Source organism: Cebus imitator, unplaced genomic scaffold, assembly GCF_001604975.1.
Source record: "Cebus imitator isolate Cc_AM_T3 unplaced genomic scaffold, Cebus_imitator-1.0 Scaffold442, whole genome shotgun sequence".
NCBI classification, from domain to species: Eukaryota; Metazoa; Chordata; class Mammalia; order Primates; family Cebidae; genus Cebus; species Cebus imitator.
In genome coordinates, this window is record NW_016107757.1 from 1,486,215 (window position 1) to 1,507,181 (window position 20,967).

General features: G+C 37.2%; 1 protein-coding gene across 18 annotated transcripts in view; it reads left to right on the forward strand.

The window, feature by feature from the left end:
* SYTL2 (synaptotagmin like 2) overlaps positions 1 to 20,967 on the forward strand; it is a 119,596-nt gene that overhangs the window by 84,577 nt on the left and 14,052 nt on the right. For 3 of the 18 annotated variants that reach the window (XM_017510681.2, XM_017510682.2, XM_017510686.2), the window contains exons 8-15: positions 695 to 766; positions 7,266 to 7,379; positions 9,452 to 9,505; positions 10,742 to 10,789; positions 13,723 to 13,817; positions 17,014 to 17,133; positions 18,732 to 18,901; positions 20,310 to 20,412. In XM_017510681.2, the coding sequence (XP_017366170.1) occupies positions 695 to 766; positions 7,266 to 7,379; positions 9,452 to 9,505; positions 10,742 to 10,789; positions 13,723 to 13,817; positions 17,014 to 17,133; positions 18,732 to 18,901; positions 20,310 to 20,412 (776 nt within the window). Of the gene's footprint in view, positions 1 to 694; positions 4,631 to 7,265; positions 7,380 to 8,501; positions 9,506 to 10,741; positions 10,790 to 13,722; positions 13,818 to 17,013; positions 17,134 to 18,731; positions 18,902 to 20,309; positions 20,413 to 20,967 lie in introns of those variants that run through there. The other 15 variants (XM_017510674.2, XM_037732138.1, XM_037732139.1 and 12 more) reach the window with 10 other exon arrangements.

Genomic DNA, 20,967 nt, shown 5'->3' on the forward strand with positions numbered 1-20,967 from the left:
TTTTTTATTTTTGTTGGTTTGAAAACACAATTCTTTAACTCCTTTATTCAAAACAATCACTATGATAGCTGTTAGAAAAGGTTCATGGGCCCCATCTTCAAAAATTCATCTCATTCAATATATCAGGAGTAAGGCCTAGGAATGCATATATCCTCATTGTCCCATTTAAATATTGTGGAAAAATTCCTTGTTTAGTTTTATTTGAAAGTATTTTTTCTAACTCCTGAAATCACTAAGTCTGTGTACCTCAAACCTGGATTTAGTCCCCCTCTAGGGTTTATGATATGTGCCAGGGGATGGGTGAAGTCATAAAATTGGTATGGTGTATCTTCCTGGAGTGTCAGTTTTATGCAAAGATTTGAGAGTAAGAGAAAGTTAACATTTAAAATGTAACATGGAACAGAATGTAAAATTCACATGTATTTTTAAATTAAAACAGGAACTTCGAAGAAATTTTTCAGTTGAGTCTATACCCTGTTTTTCCAGGGCTCTACGTTTACTTTCCTTTGCTGTCACAGAGCACCTTTAGTAGAATACCTTAATTAGGACAACTTACATTTTAACCCCTGGATAATACTGGTATAAACAGCTAATGATACAGAAAGTGCAAATACAAACTGAAAAGATGATGTGAATGACTGAGAAACAGTTACTTAAGCATGCCCTTATTTAGAAGAGTATTTCTATGTTGCAGATGAACTGTCTCATTGTGCCGAGCCTGAGCCGTCTCAGGTGCCAGATGGCAGTTCTAGAGACCATCAGCAAGGTAAGCCTCCTCCTCTCCCGGCTCTAAAAGCTAAGACATCTTCACATTCTGGTCCATATGCCACTGAAATAAAGAAGACAACTGATGATTCCATATTTAAAGTTTTAGACTGGTTTAACCGAAGTTCTTATTCAGATGACAATAAGCTATTCCTCCAACATCTCCGAGGAATACAGTCCAAAGAAAAAGTAGACTCAAAATCGCAGGTTGTTATTGACTTGGTGACAGATGACACCACTCTAAAAGAAAATGGCTTGAAGGCCCTATCATCCAGCAAAATTGAATTGAAGCCTGTGAGATCTGATTCAACCTTCCAAGTAGAGGGAGATATACCGCTTTCTGAAAGTTGCCAAGATAATAATGTGAATATCAAACCCAAATTCATGAATTTGTCTCAACAAGGCACCCCAAAGGAAGGCCGAGGTATATTGCAACCGTTTGAAAGCTATGACACCCCAAGTCAAGAAATTAAAAATGTGGACTATAGCCAAGATTCAAAAAGCATAGGAAAAGGGAATGGGGTATCTCCTCCAAATAGTAACTATTCCTACAATGTTCTCAAGGGATCTGATGCAGAAGACCAAGTTCCATGCAACACTAACAATATTGGCAACTTGGGTGAAGAAGAACCCAAGTTTCATGCTCATGAAAAAAATAGAGGACATTCAGAAGTGAATTTTGACTCTTCAACAACTGTCAAAGAACCGAGTTTGAAAAATAACATGAAAGCAGAGAGAAAGAGCAAAGGAGGAAATTCCTATATCCTAAAAGCTTCTTTAGAGCCAGAGAATATTAAGTCAACACCTGGGGTTGCCAACAATGACTCTCCTTGGAAGAAGCCTGAGGTCCAACTACAGCAAGAAGCTGGTGAGGTTCCCAAGAACCAAGTACAGAGAGGAAAATACAAAAGAGTGAGTGACCGAATATCCTTTTGGGAAGGAGAGAAAGCTGCTACTAAGATAACTCATAAAGAACCCACATCTTCATGTAGCCAGAAGCAACCTTCTGATAAAGCATATCAGCCTGTGAAGAAGTCACAGGTTGTATCATCCATGGACAGTTTACCTACAGACCAGAGTGAATGTAATCAGGTCACTGCGAAACAAATGGTCCTAGATGAGGATGATCAAGCATCTCAGCTCTCCAATTCTTATTCCTCAAATAAATCTAAAGAGACCAAGCCACAAATATCAGGTCCATCCAGAAACTATTTTTCAGCTGAGCAATCAGATAAAGTGTCTCTGTTTCAGAATAAGAAAAATGAGCGTATGAAAAGATCACCAGTGGCAGGCAGTTTGCCTTCTAGAAGAAACATTACTTTACCAGCACTACAACATCCCTCAAATGCTGGGAATGAACAACATGCTCCTTTGGAGAAAGACAGACCTCTAGTTGGTGAATCAAATGCCAACTTTAAAGTTATGACCCTAAAGGAAAGAATGGATGAACCCAATACAGAACAGGTCTATAATCACTCTCAGTTTGAGAATTTGAGAAAGTTTTGGGACTTGGAAGCTAATTCAAATAGTAGGGTTAATGATAAGAATACTACCACAACAAGCCAAAAAAATTCTATGCCTTTTAATAGGCAGAAACACAAGGAATTCAGTGACATTAAATTATCAGGTAAAAATACCCATGAAGCAGAGGTGCTTCTAAGCCCCAAAAATGTTATGGCAAGAGAGGATATGGAGGAATTAAATTCAAAGGGTATATTCCAGGTGCTGCCAGGTGAAACCACATTTCCTTTGAATCCACATAGAAAGCATACTCATCAGTTGCCAGGAAATGAGTCATCAAAAGAAAACATGGACAAGAATATAGAAGGGATTGTTACTCCAGTGTTTAAGGAAGAAAAGGATTACTCAGACCAAGAGATTCAAGAATCCATAGTAAAAACCAATGTTTTGTCTAAAGACTACAAAGACACTTTTAATGACAGCTTACAGAAACTGCTTTCAGAAGCCTCAACACCAGCAGTTCAACCCTTTGGTGGAAAAGTTCATGGAAAACACGTGCTTGAACCAGGTGTTTCTGAAAATAGGACATGGCGTCAAAAAACAGATTTTGCTGATACTGAGGAAGAAGTCAAAAGACCTGAGAAGATCATTAATGAGCATGTTGACAAAACGGTAGCTCCTCCAAAGGTTAAACGAAACTCTTTGACTGCTAGTCTAGGCCAACTCCTGAAGGAAGCAACTGGAACTTCACCCTCTCCCTTGCAAACCAAGTTGGAGCCTGTTACCACTAGAACCAACTCTAAGCTGGAAGAGGGTAGATTTTTTGGAAAAGGGATAGAACAGAGTCACAACACTTCAGCTGATAAGAGAGAGATAATAGCCACTTTTCCAGCAGGAAATGAAACTTTGGGAAATACAGCTCCCCCCAAGAAAGCTGAAAGTGGTGAGTGCCAGCTAAACACAGAGAACTTGATTCAGATGGCTGCAGAAGAGTCTCATCCATTGGATCTGACGTCCCAGCTTTCCAGAAAGGGTTCCTTTGGGGATGTGGCCAACCCTCCCCAAGATACGCTTTTTCCCCAGGATGCTCGTCTTGTTCCCCAGGCTAGGGTACTCCCTCCTCAAATGGAAATTTCAGAGACTATAGAGAAAGTCATTCTTCCACCCAGACCTGTGTTCAATGATGTAAATGCTGCATTACAGAAGCTGTGTAGAGAAGTGCAGTTAAGTTGTCCAGATGGGAGGGAAGTAGGTCCTGGAGAAGTGAACCCAGGATTTCCTGAAGGAGTACAGGCAGCAGGTAGCCCCCTAAATCCTCCAGGAGTGATCTCACCATGGGCTATAATGGGCACCATAGTTCCAGAAAGGAAGGATTTTTATTCTTTCAGTGTAGTTCCTGATAAAACTCATGAAGTTGGATCTTATTTAGATGCCCAAATGTCTCCATTGGAACAGACCCTTAGCTCATGTGGTTCCTTTGTTTTTCAATATGGCAAAGGCCTACCTCAGGAAGTAGCAGAAATTGTGAGGGAAACAATTATTCAACCTAAATCAGAGTTCCTCGAATTTAGTGCTGGCTTAGAGAAACTACTGAAGGGAGCAATTGAAACCTTCCCTTCAAAATATGAAAGTGATACAGGAAATCTTTCTCCATCAAAGTTAATAGATAGTACAAAGGAGCCCAGGCAAGCCACTTCTGAATTCCATCCTGAGGAATTAGAAGAAACAGTAGAAAAGGCTGAGGCTCCAGTAATAACTGAGAGTGCTTTTGATGCTGGTTTTGGGAAACTTCTTAAAGAAATATCTGAAGCTCTTCCTGATCGACTCAAGGTGTCAGTGAAAGAAGAAACTCATGAGGAGGAGTCCTTACAGTCAGAGCAGACCAGATCCTTGGGGACAGTGCCCTGTTTTTATGGGGCAGCCTCGCGGGGCTCTGAAATGAAGGTTAAAAGTAATGGTTTGGAATCTGAAGTCAACCAATGCGATAAAATGTTGGGAGGAGATATACTTGTGACTGATTTATTGGTAGATTTTTGTGGTTCCAGAAGTGGGGTTGAGATCCCTAGAACCCCACAACTTTATGTGGCTCATGAAATAGGAACCATTAAAACTGTAAAACTCCCAGAAAACAGGGACAGTGAAAGTGGGGTTGCAGGGGGACAAGAGACTTTTCAGGAACCTGGCTTTGGAGAGGCTTCTGAAGCAATTAGTGTGTCCAGAAATAGGCAACCCCTTCCTTTCCTGATGAACAAAGAAAACTCTACAAAAACAAGTAAAGTTGAATTGATTCTGGCATCACCATGTAAGAAACAAGAGAAAAAAGATGAAAAAGAAGGTTTCTCTGAGTCTGATTTTTCAGATGGAAACATCAGTTCTAATGCAGAGAGCTGGGGAGATCCCTCCAGTGAGCATTAAAAAATTTTTAACTCAAGATGAGTCTGCTTTATAGAATGCTGATGTAAAGGATATTTTTTTAATTGGGATTAATAATTTGATATTCTTAAATGGTGTTAAATTCTTTTTACCACTTCTGTGCTCCTCACTCTTTCTTAATTAAAAAAATCATATTGTTTAATCAAATGAATTACATAAAAGGGCTAGCTTTTTCAGAGTCTGACTTGACTTCTCATTAATCTACCTGTAGAATTTTTAGGTTTCAAAAAATACTCTTTAAATACATTTTTTGGGTTTAGAAAGTACCTTTAATACATTTAAGCTAGTTTTCTTCCTGGAAATATTTAGAATTTTTCCTTAAATGGCAGTCTTTATAGAAATCTAGTAAGATTTGTAGCAAGAAAGTGCCATAGATGGACACAAATTTCCCATTTAGGAGCAATATCTTACCACAGTGGTGGCTAAATGCCAGGGACAAAGTAGAAGGCTAGTCTTTCCCTCATATACCTTGTGCTGTGGTGTTTTTGTTGCTAGTTTCTCCCTCTCATTTTCAATTATTTGCACAATCTTCCATTTCTAGTGTATGACTTTGGCCAGATGACTTCACCTGATGCCACTTAAGGGCATTGCCTGGCCTGATGCATTTCTTTGGCTCCAGCCTTGGCTAAGTTGATGATCTTAATCTCCACATTCATCTAAGTGGACATGGTGGCACTGGTTTTGGGCAGGCTATAAAACATAGGGCTTGTTGCAGTGCTATTTAATCAACATACGGGCACTATAGCAGAGAAACCCCAGAGCAAATAGGAATGAGAAGTTACCTGATTAAAGTGATGAAATGATAGAGAATGTTTTCTGGCTGGGACATTTCAACCAAAGTTGCACAACTGGTATTGATTGCCTCCCTGTAGCTTAGTGGAATTTGTCATTTGTTTAGCTCCCTTTAGTTCCAGTGAAAATATATAAGTCTTCTGAGTGGCTTACTTTGAGGTGTGGATTCTTTTGTAAGTAGCTGTAGGGTCTCTTCTTAAACACTGAACAAAGAATCCACCTTTAATCCTTTTCAGTCAAGTTGAAGCCCCTCTAACAAATTTTGTTGGTTAATAAAAAAAAAATTGAAATATCAGTCTCTAAAACCAAACATATGCAAGAATAAAGCCAACATATTAAACTTGTTGAAGTAGGCTTGCTAAACTGCCCATGAGTTGCTAGCGTAAATTATGTTAGAGACTATCATCTAATTGTATCCCAGCATAACTGACTGAATAGTAAAAGCCTATCTAAAAAAAATGTTAAATAATCCCCTAAACAGAGCCCAGAGAAGACATTTTAGAATTATAAGCCAAATAAGAAGTATAAAATGTTACAGTCATGATTTTAATTTAGGTGTATATACTCCAACCTAAATTATTATTTTAAAGCAAACTGTGGTGGATTGGGGTGAGAATTGAAGACAAGCCTATAAGGGTACCATAATTTTGGGGAGCAACCTAACACATTTGACTTGAGGCTGAGCTCTTAAATAAGCAATCCCTCAATATGCTCCTTTGGGAAAAATTAAAGGTTTAGTAGCCAAATACTTTTGGAAATGCTGAGCCATTATGCACAGAGAAAGTCTGCAGTAAGGAACGTTTTAAATTTGAACAAAGAACACCCCAAATCTAATTCATCTTAGAATCCATTTGCTATGGAATGTACTGTACAGAACTAGAATGTATTTCAGGAAATTGTTGTCTAGAGAAGTGATTCTTAAATTTATGGATTCATTAATCAAATTACTCATTGATTCAGCAAATATTTTTGAAGTTCTTACTTCCAGCCACTGTTGTAGGCACTCAGAATACAACAATAATAAATGTCAGTACTTAGGCCTTTTCATGATGGAGTTGTCAAAATAGAAAAATAAGGACTGTCTAGAGAATTTATTTTTTGCAAATTTAGATGTATTTAAAGACTGTTCTTATTCTATGGTTATGTCCTTTTTAAAAATTTTTTCCTTTGGTTCTAAAATGCCATTCCTTTTATAAACTAATGGCATTAGTAAATGACAGAGCCCCCCCGCACCACCACACGCACATACAACTTTAAAATGCCTTACTAAAATAAAAACTTGACTATCTCATGTTATTTCCCAAAATTTCATTGGAAATTGTACTAGATCATGAAACCCATAAAGTCTACAGCCTTTGATCTGGAGAATGCAATCATCTATGTACCCAGTTATACACAGATGTTAAACATCTGAATCGTGCCTTCTACGGATTTGAAGTAATTTTATTAATGCTCCTAAAATGATTTCATGGTTGTTTTCAAAACCTAGAATGTTAAATGGAAAGAGTCAGTTTCTAGCATAGGACAAATCATATGCCTAAAATACGAGTAAAGAAGTAAGAGATGATATTTCTATTAATGTGGTAATCTTGTTTCTGTATGGCTTATGTTTGCAAATATTTCTTGACCAGGAAAATTATTTTTAAGGGCATATTAATAGTGGAGAAATTTTATTTTCTTCTGTGAAATAAGTGCTTCTTAAAATAAGAGAAACTCATAGCATAATGTCTCTTTTCAACCTACCATTTCTATGTCCATATGTTAGAGGGTTTTTTTTGTATTGTGCAGTGTTCATCAATTTTGTTTTATAACAGGTTCAGAAGAAGAACCCAGTCCTGTTTTGAAAACTTTGGAAAGGAGTGCCGCTAGGAAAATGCCTTCCAAAATGCCTTCCAAAAGTCTAGAAGACATTTCATCAGATTCATCGAGTGAGAAAAAAGTTTGCCTCACTGTTCATGCCCCATCTAAGCTTAAAAATGCATATGTGCTCTCCTGTAGCCTCACTGCATGCTGTTGTGCACTGCAACCTCTAATGGGGGCAGTTAACAGATGAAAATTAATTTTCCAAAGTGCGCTGAAGAGGCTCAATCTAAAGTGGCTGGAACTTTGCTTTTAAAATAATATGTTATGTTTGGTTACTAGAACACTAGGTTTCCTTTAATTGAAGAATCCCAGTTTGAGTGTTTCTCAAGTACAGTGAATTTGAAAGCATTGTGTAGCTAGTGGTATTAGTGAAAATAGTCATAACTAACATTTATTGAATATTATTTGCCAAAATGTGGCTTATTAATTTTACATGTATTATCTCATTTAACCAGCACAAGCAACCATAGGAGAGGTGAATTATTGTTATCCTACTTTAAAGATAAGGAAAATGAAGCTCAGAAATGTGAAATGACCTGTTTAGTATTACACAGAAGACCTGGGAATCAAAATTAACAGGCTATTATCAAGAACATTTATGAAGGGACCACATTAGATATGACAGCATTGGATGTCCATTGAATTTTGTATGATATGGAGTTGAATTAGTCCCTGGTTTCAAGGACTTTCTCTTTTATCTCTTCTATTCTATTCACATATTTCTTTTGGATACTGTAACTGTAAGCCCAAAACTACTTAACATAAAAGACTTTAGGTACACTATTTTCCACTGGCAGCTGCTTTAATGGTGAAGGATTTATTGAGTACTAACAGTAAGCATAATATATAAAGGGAGTTGTGTGCCAGACAAATAGACTAAGAAACCATGACTTCCTGGGGTTTTGTTCTTGCTATTTTCAAGCTAAAATGCACCCCTGGGATTGCAGATGATCATAAGAAAAATTATCGAGTGAGAAGTTAACCATTGCCAAACTCATATGATTGGTAATTGGCCATTATTATTTTTAGAATATTTTTTATGCATTTGCAACTAAGAATAAAAAGTCAGATTTAAAAAAGGAAAAAAAAGAAAAGAAAAGAAAAAAAAAAAAAAAAAAAAAAAAAAAAAAAAAAAAAAAAAAAAAAAAGAAAAGAAAAAGCTACCCCACCAAACATTTCTTAAAATTCACAGATTCCAAGGGGTTTGAAGACAGTATTCCCAATTTGGAATGTAGTCCTAACTATCTCAAGGATCTTGGAATCTGAGGGTTAGAAGGGATCTTAAAATCACCCATTTTAACCTCCCCACAATGCAGGAATTCCCTCTATAGCCTCCTCAACAGGCAGCCAGCCCCCATATCCGCCTGAATGCTTCCAGAGAAGGCGAGTCCAGTCCTTTGTTGGACAGCCCTGATTATTCTCCTTATGTTGGTGACGGGACCTGAGAAAAAGAAAAAAGAAAAAAAACCTCTCGGAACAATTGTCCAATTTAGCAAACCTCTTTCCTGTGAAACATGGGGCTATTTCCATGGTGCAGCTTTAAAGTACTCAGGAATGTGTAGGGTTAAAAAAAAAAATCACCATCAGCTGACGGGTATTCCTACACGCTCCCTTCCAAATACCGATACCCACTCTCACACTAGCCTGCCAAGATTCCACTTAGCAGCTGGTCCCCTGTTACATCTCTTCAGTTGACTTCCCAAGCAAGCCTCCCAGAGGCATACGCAAATGATGATGCACACACACAAATATTTGTTAATGACCATGGGTTTGGGAAGGTGTTAGTCATGGCTAGCTTCGTACCCTTTACAGAAGAATAGAGAGGCTGTTGCACCCCGTGCTTTCTCCTGCTGCTGGCCGATTGCTTGCTCTGAGCTAACCCTCTAACCCTTGGGAGTCCGTGTGCAGCAGTGTGCTGATGTGAGCTGCATCCAGGCTGAAATGGGAGCTCCTGCTATGGCACTGGCTCAAGTAGCTAATCTAAAGAGAAAGTATTTTGGGGAAGACATCTTGGTTGCACCCCTCACTGCATCTTGACTAATTGCTTCCAACTCCGGGGGCTTCCAGGGACAATCTCATTGTTCTTTTCTCTCCAAGGGTCAGCCATGTTAACCATTTGTTAATTTCTTCTGAACAGATCAAGCAAAAGTAGATAATCAGCCAGAAGAATTAGTGCGTAGTGCTGAAGATGGTAAATATTTTTATGTATTTGCATGTCTGTGTGTGTATTAAGTTCTGGGGTGATTTGGGCAGTCTCCGGGATGCAGCTGTTGGGTAAATAGAAGAACGTCATTTGCTAGCATGTGGTGAATAGTGCCTAAGTTACTATAAAACAGTTCTGATTTGGTGCATTCAATATAGTTTGTATTCTTAAGGCTTCTGCTGGTGATACTGTCATGAGGATCACATCAGAGACCCTTGGGAAGCCAGAGTTTCTATAAATAGAAAATTGTATTTTTTTGGGATATAAGCTGATTTTTGCTACTCTGACTTGCAGAACTCGTTGTGAAGGCAGGAAGAGTGGAGTGAATTCCCGGGTTAACTTATTCTTGTGTTTGATTCTCAAGTCTCAGCATTTAGATCTCTCTGGGAACAGCTGGCAGAATCTTAAGTTCAAAGGAAAGAGTCCCAGAACAAGGGTGGGAAATCTTGCCTCTGCTTATGTAAATAACTAAATATAGACAGAGGGTGAAGTTGATTCTGAATATAATGGAGCCAGAAGATTTTGAAGCTTGTCAATGAATCAGTTATTACTTGGCTCTGTTATAAAATGAATAGGATAATGGTGCCTTGGTTGGAGGAGAGATGGAAATGAGTCTGATTTTTATAGTGCAGAATTTATGCAAATGTATAATTTGTATTTGCATGCTGGATTTTATTTATTGTTTAATTGCCTTCACTATAATCATAAAAATATGTACTCACTGAGCTTTCCCATATAAATGCAGCAACAGAGCTCCTTAAAGGTCATTCTTTACTTTTATGTAATAGTTTTATCTTTCTCATTTTATATTTACAACAACCTCACTGAAGTTGATGGGGCAGGGATTTTTATCCTCATTTTGCTGGTAAGAAAAACTCAGAGAAATTAGGTGACTTTTCTAAGATCCTGTAGCTAGTCAGTCACTGGAAGGGCAGGAAATAGAATCTCAGCTTTATTACTCCTTCCCATTTTCCATGCTGTGGTCTAGTGAATTACAGGAAGGATACTCCATATCTCCTGTGTTGGACCCTAGATTTTTAGTTGAACAGGAGACTAAAGAGGCTAATGAAGAGTCACACTGAGGAAGGGATGAAAGCAAGATGAAAACCTATCAGATGTATTCTGCTGTCTCAGTTGTGAAACTGACATTTGAGCTTTACTTTCATGTCTCTTTAATCCCTCTGTTAAAATGGTATTTATTCTCAATGTTGCCCTCCTGAGTAGATGAAAAAGCAGATCAAGAACCAGATACAAATGAATGCGTACCAAGAAGTGAGTAGCAGGATCCTTCTCACAAATGACTGAATGTTCCACTTTACGTAGTGTTAAATATACTGAAATAACTAACCCCATTAATAACACAGCATTTATTATTGGTACTAAACTCCTGCAGCTTGCAAAACTATTTCATTATGATAAGGGTTTTATTTAAAATGTTTTACATTGTCTGTATTGAAAGAATGATTCGTGGTTCCACTGAGGGGGAGTTATATATTAAATATGTATGTTGTTGCTTATATTATTGTGCTTTTGTCAGTCTCTGTGCTGTTTTAATCTCTGCTTAAAAGCAACGTGGCACCTTCTGATTTCATTTGGATTTTATGTTGCAGTATGATTTTGAGTATTGGATCTCTTGTAGCCTCTATACAAAACTATAGAAGTGAAGTAATTTATAACTTATTTGGACCTGCGAAAGAATGGTTAGAGTATGTGCTTCTCTCCATATCCATAAAAGCAAATCTTATTATGCCCAAGGTTTAAACTCTGAGGTTCAAAACTGATTTGAATGGTAAATATTCTAAGTATAAAACAAGTAAACAAGTGAATCTAAGAAGTAAACGTATACCTGTGGTGACTAATGCCCATCTACGAATTAATGTCCATCATCAAGCAAAGATAATGTTTGTTCGTTCTTTTCTGTTCAATCTTAAGATTATTCTACTTACTGTGACTAGTATTTTAGGGACAAATAATGTATTTAAAAAGTATTCACATGGCCTAGTATGCAGGGTGTGTGTGTGTGTGTGTGTGTGTTTGTGTGTATTTTTTAGCTTCTCGGTTTCACTCTGTTTCATAAACCCTAGGCACTAGGGGTATGAAGATAATGCTACACGTATCTACCCTCAGGGCCACAATATTTTAAATAATAATTTCCCAATAGTCTTTGAATATGCTAATAGGCTTAATGAGGAAAGCAGCTAAGTGGAGGAGCTATTAGATAGGAAAGTAATGTGCTGATGGCTAAAAGTCAGTGAATGTGGTGTGAAACCTGAAACTTCGCTCATGAGGTCCTGCCAGTAGTGAAGGTGCTGAGCTTTGGCACATGACGACAAACTCTTCAGGACTGCCTAGGAAAAAAGACAGTCCAGGCTTCAGCTCTTTTGAGTATGTGTTCTCTGTCTGGCAGTTGCAGAGGAAACAAGCCTTCTGTCTCTAAGGGGTGTTAGGTAAAGAGGCTTTTCCAGTTGCTTTTGAAGTAGGACATACTTAAGTCTGAGCATCTTATTTTATCTTGTGATGTTTTGTTCAAAATTTAGTCCGAGGAGCAAAAGCAAAACATACATAAACATATATGCCTAAATATCTGTATCTTTATTCATGATCTCCTAATTGGCTTAGTTTATTGGTCAAGGTAGTTAGACTAATCATGTGCTGAACTCTGGGTAAATTAATTTCTCCCTTTTTAGTGATTTTTCCAAAATAACTGTTAATTCCTTTTCCCTGGTAAAGAGTATATTCTTACCACAAAAATAAAATGCATGATCAAAACACAAATGACAAAAGCCCATAAATCAAAACTTGATTATATTTGAGTAGGGGGTATAATTGAATTTGATTCTCATAGCGTTATCCAACAATATACTTTGAAAATAGTAGAGTGCAATGTTATAACAAAAAAGTTTTTGCATTCTTATTGGACCATATTGTGGGACCTAATATGGTCCAGTCTTACACTGCTACCAGTCTAACTGTCTCTAATACACACACACTGTTGTTTAATGGGAAAGGATTAAAGTTGGTATCATTTTAGTGAGACACCATAAATGTGTTTTGATGTGCATTTACCTCTGTGAGCCTACGGATAGGGAAGAATTTCTATGTGAGCAAGGATATCTTTAGTATGTGTAGCTAACTTTTTAGTTTTTCTTTCATGAGATTCTTTAAAGATGAATTTAATGTTTAGGAATGAATTTGAGTCTTTTGCGTTATGTATAGAAATATAATTTGATTTTTACCTATTTTCCTAATATCTCTTTTAATCAGAAAGTGAGTGTATCTGTATCATTCACAATATAATTTAAGATTCTTTATCAGGTAATATTTATTTGAGTAGAAAATACTTATATAGAACTTACTCTGTGGTAGGCACTAAGCGCCTTGAAAAATATTAACTTATTCATTATAAGAGCTATGATTTACCATAAGAAAAGCTTAGATGTTGTGATTCTTACACAGAGAAGAAAATCGTTTTCTAACTAGGTATATGGAAATTAGGATTATAATTTACCCTCCTCTTGTACTTTCTATATCAGAAAGAAGACATTTACTATATTTTCTTATTAAATTCTTAGAGTACCCTAACTTTAACCATTCTAACTTGGCCTTGGTATATTGAAAATTCTGAATCAGCAAGGTATCTGAATAATTTTTATTTTCAAAAAATAATATTTATTTTATAATTCTGAGTGAAAAACACTATCAGAAAAGTAATACTCATGATCAGTCAACAAACAAACCTACTTTTAGACACTCAATAGCCAGAACACTTTCACTGAGTTGTGTACAAAAATCTTGACTGTCCAGATGAAATAGTTTTTTGGCCTGCACTGTGTTAGTAATATATCTCAAGGAGATGAACCAATAAAATACAGACCTTGTGGTCTGAAGCTCTGATGTGAAAAAATAAGCTAAACCAATTCATGTTGACAGTATAATTCAAGTCCAGCTCCAGTTCAATAAAAACTAGTGTTTTTTAAAATTAACTTTGTTTTGCATTTGGTTCAACTCCTTTCTTGTTGTCTCTATATATAATTTATAAAAACTGCATGTTGCTTATCTCACGTTCCTGTGCATGTGAACTACTGTGCCTTCAACTTTTTTACAAAATTGTTTGCTCATAGATTAAATAAAAATGTTTTCAACTTATGTCTAATGTTGTATGACAACTACAAGAATAATTTTGAAATGGAAATGCTGCTGTTTAGTTTCCACAGTGCCTACACAGCCTGATAATCCATTTTCTCACCCTGACAAACTCAAAAGGATGAGCAAGTCTGTTCCAGCATTTCTCCAAGATGAGGCAAGTTTGTCTTTTGTACCTTCAGAAAAATGGAGACAATGGGTTGGAATTACTATGCCAAGGTTGGTGTGTTTGTATTCCACTGTGGCAGAAACCAAAGAGGTCAGCAGGACTGGCCCTTGCCTTTCAAGTCAATAGAGGTAGTGTTGATCCTGGAACATGGAAAGGCACTCTCATTTGACTCAAACGGTAACTCCTTTTGGTTAGTGAAGTCGAATTGCATAGATTTGGGAATGTGACTTTTGTTTTAAAGTAAATATAAAATAAGAAATCCAGGGAGGTATTTGAACTGATTACTCCTCTGTAGTTTAGAGTAATTTGTGAAAACTTAAGTAGCATGACTAGCTTGAAAGTGTTTGCTAATAAAGTAACATTGACACAGCAAGCTTTAAGGAGTATTTACTGGGTGCCAGGCACTTCACATATATTATCTCATTTAATCCTTCAACAACCATAGGAGGTAGGCACCATCCTTATACCCACACATTACAGGTGAGGAAACTGAGACTAAGGGAGGTGAAGAAACTCACTCAGCTAGAAGGGGGTTTAACCAGGACTGGAGCACAGATCCAACTTGTGTGCTGTTAATGACTATCTTGTCTCAAGAAAGCACATGACTATAATTTACTATTCATTGAGTACCTAGTATGTGTCAGGTACCTAATACTCATTCTGACATCTAACTCTTACTAACTATATGTGGCAAGGACTATTCTCTTCATTTTATAAATGAAGAAAGAGCCCTAGAGAGGTTAAATAACTTTCCCCAAATCCAATAGCTACTGAGGAGTAGATCTAGGACTTTAATTCAGGTTCCATGTTCTTGCAGTCATGTAGTTAGGAGCCTAAGCTTTGGATCCAGACATCCCCAGTTCTGGTTATGATACTAATTTTCTCTCTGATCTTGGACACAGTCAGAGCCTTCTCTGAGTCTGGTTTCCGTGCACCTACCACGTGAGGTTGTGGGGTATCGGTAGGATAATACAGGGAAAACACAGAGTGCGGTGCCTGGCATATAATGAGTACCTGGTAAATGTTAGCTGCCACTGTTTGTGGTTTTGGTCTGATTTCTAACGGTGAAATAAAAGGCTTCATTATCAAGCATTCTCTTAGTAGATGGAATGTTGAGGAAAGCTCTGGGCAACACATAGATTATGTTCTGTCACTGGCCTTGGTATCCTTTTGTCCATTCTAGGACCTTCAATGAACTGTATCTGCAAATATTCAGCCCTTATATATGGTTAAGAGCACATATTACAGTTTCATTAGGAAAGAATCACTCATTCTTTGGAACCAATTCATTAGCTAGATGTCAACAGTAGGCATGACATGCAGTTGAAACATATGAGGCCGGGCATGGTGGCTCATGCCTGTAATCCTGGCACTTTGGGAGGCTGAGGTGGACAGATCAATTGAGGTGCAGGAGTTAGAGACCAGCCTGGCTAACATAGCGAAACTCTGTCTCTACTAAAAATATAAAAAATTAGCTGGGTATGGTGGCTCATGTCTGTAGTCCCAGCCACTCGAGAGGGTAGGAGAATTGCTTGAACCTGGGAGGCAGAGGTTATAGCGAGCTGAGATTGTGCCACTGCACTCCAGCCTGGGTGACAGAGTTAGACTGTCTAATTAAAAAATATATATATATATATGTATATATGTATATATATTATATATATATATATGTATATATGTATATATATTATATATATATATGTATGTATATATTATATATATATATGAGGCAAATTATATAAGTTCCTAGTGTTAAATTTTTCTCCTTTCTTCAATTTTAACCTGCTATCTCATAGCTCCACACAGAAGAGAGTTCAAATCATTTGGGTTTGTGTATCAGAGATGCCAGAATTAAGCTGTATCATTTTACATGGGATGTAAGATTGAACTGGATATTAAAGAAAGTGGAAATGCAATCTGGCCTTGTTCATCTGTTCCCTTTGAGACTTATCATCAGTCACATTTATTGAGCGTCAGTTATGTATAAAACACCATTCCAGATCAACAAGGCAGAGTCCTATCCTTCCAATAATTCACTAACGATCTGATATACTAGGTAGAATGTAGTATGTGCTAAAATAGAGGGAAATGACTGTCAGCATGTGGGGAGAGAGTGTAACAACAGAGACATTTAAAAGATATGAATTGTTTTTAATCCTGGAGAAAGGATTCTTATCCACGTAAAGCATTAATTTTGTTTTTCTTTAACTCCTTTATTAATCTGCATTTGATATGGCATCCATTATGTTGATGCATAATTGCATGGTCCTGGAATATGCTGGCATGAGCTAACTACTCCTCCATAAAGGTGTCCCTTAACCCCTGGTGCCACTCAATGTTCCATAAGCTCTCTAACCCTAAAAGGAGCTCGTTCTGAATCATAAATTTTAAAAGCTACTATTTAATAAACTTTAGATTCAAATATAATAAAATTTGTTACTGTAACTTTTCTTTCTTGTCCCAGGTAAATACTTCCTCAGACATATTTAAAATAAATACCCGTATTTTACTGCTGTTTTTTTTTTAAAAAAAAAACTGTTAAAATCTAATGTGGGTAGAATGTATAATTTAATATGCTTCCCTCTAGCAATAAAAAGATAAGCACAATAACACATAGGAATATGTAAGGGGAAGCTTAAAAATTTTTGAAGTTAAAAAATATATATGGCCTTGAGTTGAAACAGATCAGACTAGCATTTCTTTTTTTGCTAGTTTAGTAATGTCTCAAGTAAAAGATTTGATTTTTAGAGAAGTTACAGCTACGCTAATAATAGGAATTAAACATGACGTTTTGGTTTTAACAGTTAATTTTTGTATTATCTGGGTAAGATTAATTTCTTATATATACCAATAGAGTTCTCCAGGAAAATAAATATATAATATTGAAAGAATGGTAAAAAGGTCACAATAGTGTTGTCTTCTGTAGCACTTTGGGAGATACCACTTTGTAGGTGAAAAACATCACTTTGTTATTTTGGTAGTTAAGCACTGCCCTCCTCCTTAGATGAGGTCAAGGCAGACCACCCACTCCATCCTGAATCCCATACCCTAGCAATTAGCACTAGCATCCTTTGACCTTGCAGAAACGTCAGTGGGATACCAAAATATCATCTTTGCCTAAACAGATTCTGATCTTGACTCATTCTGAATTTAAATATTGTGAATATCATATGCTGTTTTGTAGAATGATGACAGAGAAACAGATACAGCATCAGAAAGCAGTTACCAGCTCAGCAGACACAAGAAGAGCCCGAGCTCTTTAACCAATCTTAGCAGCTCCTCTGGCATGACGTCCTTGTCTTCTGTATGTAAACAAAGTCTCCATGTTAATATCTCTCCGCATTTCTGAACCTCACTCTGACATGCTCATGCTCATTGTGAAACAGCCTCCTGCTGTATTTCTTAGGGCACAAGCAGTTTCTCTAATCCATAATTAGCTTCTGGCTAGCTATATCTGTCTTTTTTTCTTAGACTAAAGGGGTTCATATCCATCATAAATATATGTTTGTGGGTTTTTTTGTTGTTGTTGACGTAAGTACTTCACAAATAAATTGCCAAGAAAATGAATCACTAAATTTTTCTGTGCAACAAATGGGGTAACTATGATAAAATCTGCTTGTATCAGATATGCTTTTATATACTGTTTGCAGGCACAGAATTGTACCTCTCTTTTAGTAATCCTGATGAATAACTATACTGATTGACATGAAAGAATATAAGAGGTGATTTTTTGCCTTTTAGAAGGTATCTGAACAGCGTTTTAAAAGGAAAGCTCCTTAAAGCTCCTTAAACTCAGATTTGGTTTAAGGGAATCTGACAATTTGACTTTACATAGAACTTGCATAAGGTGAAGTCGTATGTGCACGTAGCATGTGTGTAAAAATATATCTACATACACTTAACTGAGTATTTCTTGGATATACATACTTATACATATATTTCACCAGGTATGCTAAACAAATGATAAAGCTGTGCTTAAATTCTTGCCAGCCTTTTGTTTCTGAAACCTTTTTTTAAAACTATTTTAATTGAGTTTCTACTGACGAAAATCTAGCATCTGCCCTTGGGAAGGTTTTAAACTCTCTTCATCAATCATCCATTTTCTACCCTTTCTAACTTCTAAAAGCGCATGACTCAGTAAGCATTTTCCTAGATTCAGTGGATGGGTAACATGGTAAAATTCCTTTTTAGTGCATTGGAAATTTGATACAGCAATGTGTCACTGTGATTAGAGTGTCTGGGTTTTCTCACATCATCTTTCCTTTGTATTTTAAATATTAAGCATGCCTGAATATAGAACTTTGAATGCCATCTAGCATAAAATCACCCTGCTTTGAAATGAGCCAGCATCTAAATAACATTGCATTTCACTTTTCATCTGTCTTATAGGGAAAATTTTTTAAAAAGCATTAGCCAACTGGGTGCAGTGGCTCATGCCTGGTAATCCCAGCACTTTGGGAGGCCAAGGTCGGCAGATTACTCGAGGTCAGGAGTTTGAGACCAGCCTGGCTAACATGGTGAAAGGCTGTCTCTACTAAAAATACAAAAATTAGCTGGGCATGGTGGCATGTGCCTGTAATCCCAGTGCTTGGGAGGCTGAGTCAGGAGAATCACCTGAAGCTGGGAGGCGGAGTTTGCAATGAGCCAAGATTAAGCCACTGCACTCCAGCCTGGGCAACAGAGTTTTGTTTGTGTTTGTCTCAAAAACAAAACAAAACAAAAAGCTCTAGTCATGTATATCATGTCAGGTTGTCTTTAAAGATATGTCTTTATACTATGTTGAGTTAACTGCTTTTATAAGTAAGCTAAATAAATAGTGCTAGCAAGGATTTTATCCATGATCCTTGTGCTTGGTTTAAGAATGAGATAGAGACAAACACTCTGTATTTCTGATGCTTTCAGGTGAGTGGCAGTGTGATGAGTGTTTACAGTGGAGACTTTGGCAATCTGGAAATTAAAGGAAATATTCAGTTTGCAATTGAATATGTGGAGTTACTGAAGGAGTTGCATGTTTTTGTGGCCCAGTGTAAAGACCTAGCAGCAGCGGATGTAAAAAAACAGCGTTCAGACCCGTAAGTACATTTTGGAGTCACCTACCTTCCCTTAATTCTCAAACTGTCAATCTTATAGGAATTGATCTTAAAGTAATCAAAAAGGAGGGAGGGTGTGTGTATGTTAAAAAGAATGTTTGAAAAATTGAGGAGAAATGCTGTTTTGTTCTATAAATTCATATCTGAAACATTAAATTATAAAAATTACAGGGAAGAACAAAATTTTTCAACTTGGAAAGACCTTTGGGGTCATCTTGTTTAGTTCCTTCATTTTACAGATAAGAAAGCAAGGACAATAGAAGACAAGTAACCCATATATGTTAATTCAGATAGAAGCAAAATGAGGAATGAGGACCCGAACCTGTCTCTTTCCACCACACTCTCAAACTTTTTACAAAATTAGAGACATGTGGGACACACTTCATGATGCGCAATGGTATAAAACTAGTAAAGAGTCTAGAATGAGAGAGGTTTCATATTTAAATTATAGCTTACAGAACTTTAGGGGAAATTACTAAATTTTTTTTTTTTAAATCACAGGTTTGATTGCACTTCAGTTTTTTTTGCAAACGCTGAATGGTATTCCCCACTTATCCCTATGCAGTCTTAATTATTTTGCTGAGACAAGCCTAATCCTTTTTTCTTTTATTCTTATTATAAAAACAACTGAGCTCAACATCCTTTTTTTTTTTTTTTAAACATTGAAGGTAACTTGACTAGGTGTAAAGTAAGATTAATTCATTTCAAAAGACAGTAACAAAAACTTTAAAATACTATAAGCACCAAAGTGTTTTCTCAGTTAGAAGCAAACTAACAGGATTAAGCTCTATGTTGGAAGTGTGTTTTCTTTNTTTTTGAGATGGAGTTTTGCTCTTGTTGCCCAGGCTGGAATGCAATGTCATGATCTCGGCTTATTGCAGCCTCTACCTCCCGGGTTCAAGTGATTCTCCTGCCTCGGTCTCCCAGGTAGCTGAGATTACAGGCATGTGCCACCTGCCTGGCTAATTTTGTATTTTTGATAGAGACAGGGTTTCTCCATGTAGGTCAGGCTGGTCTCCAACTCCCGATCTCAGGGGATCCGCCCGCCTCTGCCTCCCAAAATACTGGGATTACAGGCATGAGCCACTGTGCCCAGCCTGAAGTCTGTTTTCTGTCCCTTCCCACCCCCTGTGTATTAGTTAAGGCCAAAGGAAAAAAGGAAATGTCCATTAAAAATCTTCAAAACAATATTAAATGATCAATTCCACTAAATCCCTTTACACATTTAAGTATAAAGGTGTTGGTGGGAAAATTTGTTATTCACTGCTTTTCTCAGTGTCATGAAATAATTATTTCTGCTGTCACCTTTCAATGTATTTTTTAAAAATAGAGATGGAAACATCACTTTTATTTTCTTTGACTTTCTTGTCTGTTCAATTCTCCTTTTTAGATATGTAAAAGCCTATTTGTTACCAGACAGAGGCAAAATGGGCAAGAAGAAAACACTCGTAGTGAAGAAAACCTTGAATCCAGTGTATAACGAAATACTGCGGGTATCTATGAACTCTCTCTATAGAAAATTCCTAAATGGTGACCTGTTTACCATGTCTTTGGGTAGTAGCACTACAGGATAAAGTCAGTCACCAAGACGGAAGGAAAGGAATACAAATGTTCTGTTTGTTTTGTTTGAGACAAAACACCATGAGTGTTGTATACATTATTTCATTCACTCCCCATACATACACTGGCAGGCTGGTGTTGGTATCTGCATCTCACAGAAGAGGCAAATGAAACTTGGAGAAATGAGGTAACTTACTTAAAAACACACAGCTTGGCTAGGCACAGTGGTTCACGCCTGTAATCCTAGCAACTTTAAGAGGCTGAGGTGGGCAGATCCCTTGAGATCAGGAGTTCGAGACCAGCCTGGCCAACATGGTAAAACCCTGTCTCTACTAAAAATACAAAAATTAGCTGGGCGTGTTGGCAGGCTTCTGTAATCCCAGCTACTTGGGAGGCTGAGGCAGGAGAATGGCTTGAACCGGGGAGGCGGAGGTTGCAGTGAGCTGAGATCATGCCACTGCACTCTGGCCTGGGTGACAAGAGTGAAA